Raw genomic sequence first — 5,539 nt, 5'->3', positions numbered from 1 at the left:
TCACCAGATGCCTTCCACAGTTCACTTGGAATCTCATCACAGCCAGTGATTTGCCATTTTTATCTCTTTCATTGATTTACGAACTTCATCCAGTAGGGGTGGTGGTTCAGGGTCAATTTCACCTGAATCATTGATAGTGGGTTCCTCCTCTGCCTTCTGTTCATAAAGCTCAGTGCAGTATTCTGCCCAACGGGTCTTGATGTCTTCGCTCTCTGTAAGCGTGGTGCCATTTCTATCATTTATGACATCAGATCTTGCTGAAGTTTTTTGAGTCAGCTCCTTTACCAAAGCAAACACCTTCTTGGAGTCATTTCCTGCTTTTTCCATATCCTCACATTTCCTCTCAACAAAGTCTCGTTGATCAGCTCTGACTGCTTTTGTTACTTCTCTGTGTTGTTTCCTCCATTCTGACATATTTCCTCTTTTCCTGGCTTCCTGTCTCTTATCGGCAAGCTCTATTGTCTTCTTAGATATCCAGGGTTGCTTCTTTTTCTTCTTCTTTGTGATGTTTTCCTCTGCTGCATTTAGCACTGCTTTCTTCATTTCTTCCCACAATTCGTTTGGAGAGAGTTCTTCCTCATCTGTTCGAAGGAGCACCTCAAATTGGTTCCCCACACTAACTGTGTATTTGTTACTCTTGGATTTTATCCACATCAAATCTCACTGGTGGTGTCACTCGCTTCTTTGCTTTGAGTTTCAGCTTCATCCGTGCGACAAGTAGCTGGTGGTCACTGCCACAGTCTGCACCTGGTCTAGTCCGTACACTGAACAATGAAGAGCGCCATCTTCTCTTAAGCAGAATATAATCAATCTGATTTTTCATATTTCCGCCAGGGCTCCTCCAAGTCCACAGTCTGCGAGGATGCTGCTGAAAGAAGATGTTTCCAACAACCAGGTCGTTTGCCTGACAAAACTCTTCCAAACTGTCTCCACGATCGTTTCTTTCTCCCAATCCAAACTTTCCAATTGACCTCGATTTGATGTCAGACTTGCCAACTTTTGCGTTCCAGTCTCCCAAGATGATAACCATATCATTGCTTGGAATCTTTTCCAGGACATCTTGGAGCTGACCATAAAAGTTTTCCATCGCTTCATCAGATGCAGTGGATGTTGGTGCATAAACCTGGACAATTGAGATGTTGAAAGGGTGATCATGCAGTCTGAGAGAGATGATTCTGTCGCTGATTGGGTTGAAGCCCAGGAAGGATCTAGCTGTATTCCTGTCCAAGATGAAACCAACTCCGAACTCCCGCTTTCCTTCATCTTTGCCTGAATATATCACTGTGTATCCGTTGTCTGTAGTAAAACGTCCTTGGTTGAGCCACCATGTTTCTGAGATGCCCAGTACACAAATGTGTGTATTATGTATAGGAAAACGGACAGTAACTGCAGTATGTAGCAATTAGTTACCTCAGCCAGACCAGGCACGTCAGCAAGCCATATCTTATACTTGCTCTTAGAGCTTCAAATCAAGCATTTAGTTAAGGTTATTAGTGATTCCAGCTACATATTAGGGGCGCCTGAACCCGAATGCTTACTACATACTAGTTCGGTTATCTGGAGTACATATACACAGATCCCCCATTTAACCGTGATGGCGTATCCCCATATGGGCGAAGTAACTTGCTTTGTTATGCTTGAATAGGTGCTAACTATTGATTGATCAATTATGTATTTGAAGAAATTCTTTTTAGATGGAGAAGCAGAAAATCCTTTTGATGTCATGACAGAATCTGCCGCTGGAGAGGGAGGGTTCCCCGGGACAAATCGCTCAAACCCCGTACCCCCGGCCCCTACCGTCCCAAGCCGGGGCAGTTGCAGTAGACTGGGCGAAATGACAACAGGATGTAGTATAACCTGGTCTGGATAATACTAACATCTTTAAGACTGTGTACGTCCTTAGAAACACGTTGATGTAAGTCCAGACGGCATAGGACACGCGACAAGTGACGTTCGAGGCTGGCGAAAATACAAGGCTGGCAGCGCCATTCAAAATAGACGGTTAACAGTTATAAATTGAAAAATAACATACTTATAGTGGGGTACATTGTCGTACACCAACGGTTTATGTAGTAGATAAAGGGTGAGAAACAGACCATTACCATAGATAATCGGTGTCTTGTTGAGGTATGGTGAGCATGTTAGTCGCTCGGAAGGCGAGACCCCGAAGGGGTCGAGCCTTCAGAGCGACTAACATGCGAACCATACCTCAACAAGACACCGATTATCTATGGTGATGGTCTGTTTTGAACCGTTTATCTTACATATACAACGAGCAAAAATAAACGAATTTGTTGTAAAAGTGTATTAATTTTCCAAAAACAAAATGGAAAAAACTGATGTATTATTTTGTAAAAGTTGTGGGTTTTTTCCCAAAATAAAAACACCTCGAGATAGTGTAATATTCTTCCCATGTGTCCTGCGTGCGAGTTTATTTAATGACAAATGCAAGAGATTTAATCAAATCAATAGAGAATTGATCTCAATTGACAATTTTATTTGAAGTGGTTTGGTAGGTTAGCTTAGGTTATTCACTTGCTTTAATCCGCTGGAGTTTATTCACCCCGTGACCATTGTTATTCAAATGATTAATGAATAATGCAAATTATATAGAGTTTGGACTACAATCTATTTCAACACCATGAAATTTATATCTTAGAAAAATGTGGGTATAAGCAGATATTTGAAAGATCTAGTAACGTTGTGTCCAATGGTGCTCCCCATTATGGGTAGGTCACAGAAAGGGTTTGCACCCCAGCCTCTTGACTTGTAATGAGTACCGCAGGTTAGTTTGCAAAGCTCCCCTGGTCGGGTACTATCCCGGGGGTTCTTGCCTAGCAGCTGATTTGCATGGACCGTTGAGCGTTTTGGGTTGGGCAAGGATAAAGGCAGATTCCCTTCTAAAAACCAATGGCAAGTTTATATGCATGTACTGAGTTTACATTCAACGAAACGGTTACTTTTTATTTATGGATATTTACTTCGTTATGCTAATTAAAATTTAATTTGCATAAATCTAACTGAGCACCAGTGGTGTTATATGAATTACTGTTATACGGACTGCAGGAGCCCTCTATAATTTTCTCTTGCCATGTAACATTTGCATTTAAATCGAGCTGTAAATGCATTTTTTTCCAAAATTCTATCTGAGACTAGTAACCAACTCAGATTCTACATGTATGTTGATTGTTGTGATCCTTTCCATAGTGTTTCTAGAATGCCCATGGTATTCCTTTTGTATAGACGAATCCAAGTAGCCAAGTCATGGTCAGAATTTGGTCGGACATCTTTGGGTAGCCGCTAGCACCAACCTGATGTTTTGAGCGTCCAATTGTGCAAATAAAATCCGCCTAACACCTAGAGAAGATGCAAGGACGAGGAGGGTTAATAGAATAATAGCTAACCCAGTGGGCACAGGTTAGGATTTCGACGTTGTATCAACGTTGATACAACGTCGAAATCTAACCTAACCTGATTTCAACCCGATTTCAACCTAGAGATTGGTTGAAATCAGGTTGAAATTTCAACGTCGATACAACGTTGAAATTTCCACCTGATTTCAACCATGTTTCAAACAACTTTCAATGCAAAAATTAAGGAGGTTGAAATCAGGTTGAAACTTCAACGTTGATACAACGTTGACATTTCAACCTGATTTCAACCAATGTTTCAATGCACAACTTAATGACCTTACATAAAATATTATTAGGACGAAATATGCATATGCCTAGTATAATACATGTTTAAAGGTCGATAGCATTGAAATTTTACCCAAGTTTTTCTATATATATTATCCAGGCTGCATGATCTAACGATTTAAACCGAACTTCCGTTCCCTTCTTCAAGTGGCGCGCGCGGCGTGCACTACCTCAAATACTTCCGCGAAAACACCGGGTGGTACGGGGTATGCTATACAGCCACGTCGCCGCTCAATTGGCGGGCTGATGTTGATATGGGAATTCCTACAACATGGTGAAGTTGGTGCAAGAGACGTTCACAAACACTTGTTAGGGGGGCTGATGCAAAAGGGTGGGGAGGGCTTTAGTTTTGACCCTCCTAGGGGTAGAGGAGGGCCTTGAAAAATTACCAAACATTTTCCCAGGAAAATTGAGTTTATATGATTTTCTATGGGATTGACCCATAATTTTCATGTCAAAGGGGGGAGGCTGAATTTTTAGAGATCTCAAAGGGGGCGAAAAACTTTCGCGATGATTTTTTTTTTGCATCAGCCCCCCCTAACAAGTGTTTGTGATCGGTCCCTAATATGCCTATTCGCATATCTTCTAAATATTTTACTAACCCGGGTATCGCCGCGGCGGCATAGCCGGCGTCAATAGCTACGAGGTCGGCAGATCGAGGTCGGCACCCATAGGCCCTACGTGGGACTGCGGGAGGCAACCGGGTGCGGGAGTGGGTGGGCCGGCCGCATCATAGGCCTATGTTGTCGAAAAGCAGGGGAGAGTTAGGGGGGGGGGGCACGCCCTCTCTAATTTTTTTCATGGGGGACGGCCAGTGTTTATAGGTAGGCCTATACCGCACGTTTGCAAGATATTGTGGGTGGGTACGTACACGCGTGCACAATTGTGTTAACAAGCGTTCGCAAATGTTTGCGAGTACGCACTCATGTTTACAAGTGGGTATGGGTACGCATGCACATGTTCAAGTCTTTATAGGTACGCACAAGCGTTTGCAAGTTATTGCGGGTACGCACGCGCGTTCGCAAGTGTTTGCAAGTACACATAATGCATACACATGTGTTTGCAAAAAGTACAAACGCACGTTGCGGGTATGCATGCCCGTTCCCAAGTGTTTGGGAGTATACGCACGCACATTCGCAAGTGTTTGCGTGAATACACTCGTTCTCAAGTGTTTATGCGTACGCATGCACGTTCGCAAGTGTTTGCAAGTACGCAAGCGTATGCGCATGTGTTTATGGGTACGCACACGCATGCGCAAGTGTTTATGGGTACGCACTTGTGTTCGAAAGTTATTGCGGGTACGCACGCGAGTACGTTACGCAATCGAGTTTGCAAGTGTTTTCGAGTACGCATGCCCGTTCGCAAGTGTTTATGGGTACGCGAAATTTATTACGGGTACGCATGCGAGTTCGCAAGTGTTTGCAAGTGCACACTCGCGTTCACAAGTGTTTATAGGTACTCGCGCACATTTGCAAATTATTGAAGGTACGTACGCGCGTGCACAAGTGTTTGTGAGTACGCACGTGCCTTCACAAGTGTTAATGGGTAGGCCTACGCACACGCGAGTGCAAAACTGATGCCACTGCCACGAGCGGGATGGCGCATCAATCAATGACATAATGCCTTGAATGTGTCCGTTTGTTTGAACTTGATGTAGGATCTGGATTTGGATCTGGATAGGCAAGCAGTGAATTCTGCATCACGCTAGAGCTGTAGGCTAGTCGGCCTAGGCCTATATCTGAAACATGTTGAAAAACAATTTCATGGATATTCGATAGTTCTGGTCGCATTTTGACCTAAAAACATGTTTCTAATCCACCATGTTTGGATATTCAAAAGTT

General features: G+C 43.3%; 1 protein-coding gene across 1 annotated transcript; it reads right to left on the bottom strand.

Annotated features, from left to right (window-relative positions):
• Positions 1 to 631: 631 nt before the first annotated feature.
• On the bottom strand, positions 632 to 2,048 carry LOC140139014 (craniofacial development protein 2-like). Its single transcript, XM_072160796.1, has 2 exons — positions 2,033 to 2,048; positions 632 to 1,332 (listed from the first exon to the last, which is right to left on the bottom strand). The coding sequence occupies exons 1-2, from the start codon at positions 2,046 to 2,048 to the stop codon at positions 632 to 634; spliced, it is 717 nt and encodes a 238-aa protein (XP_072016897.1).
• Between the last annotated feature and the right edge of the window lie 3,491 nt (positions 2,049 to 5,539).

Source organism: Amphiura filiformis, chromosome 18 (genome assembly GCF_039555335.1).
Source record: "Amphiura filiformis chromosome 18, Afil_fr2py, whole genome shotgun sequence".
NCBI classification, from domain to species: domain Eukaryota; kingdom Metazoa; phylum Echinodermata; class Ophiuroidea; order Amphilepidida; family Amphiuridae; genus Amphiura; species Amphiura filiformis.
This window is presented reverse-complemented; position numbering and strand designations above follow the sequence as displayed.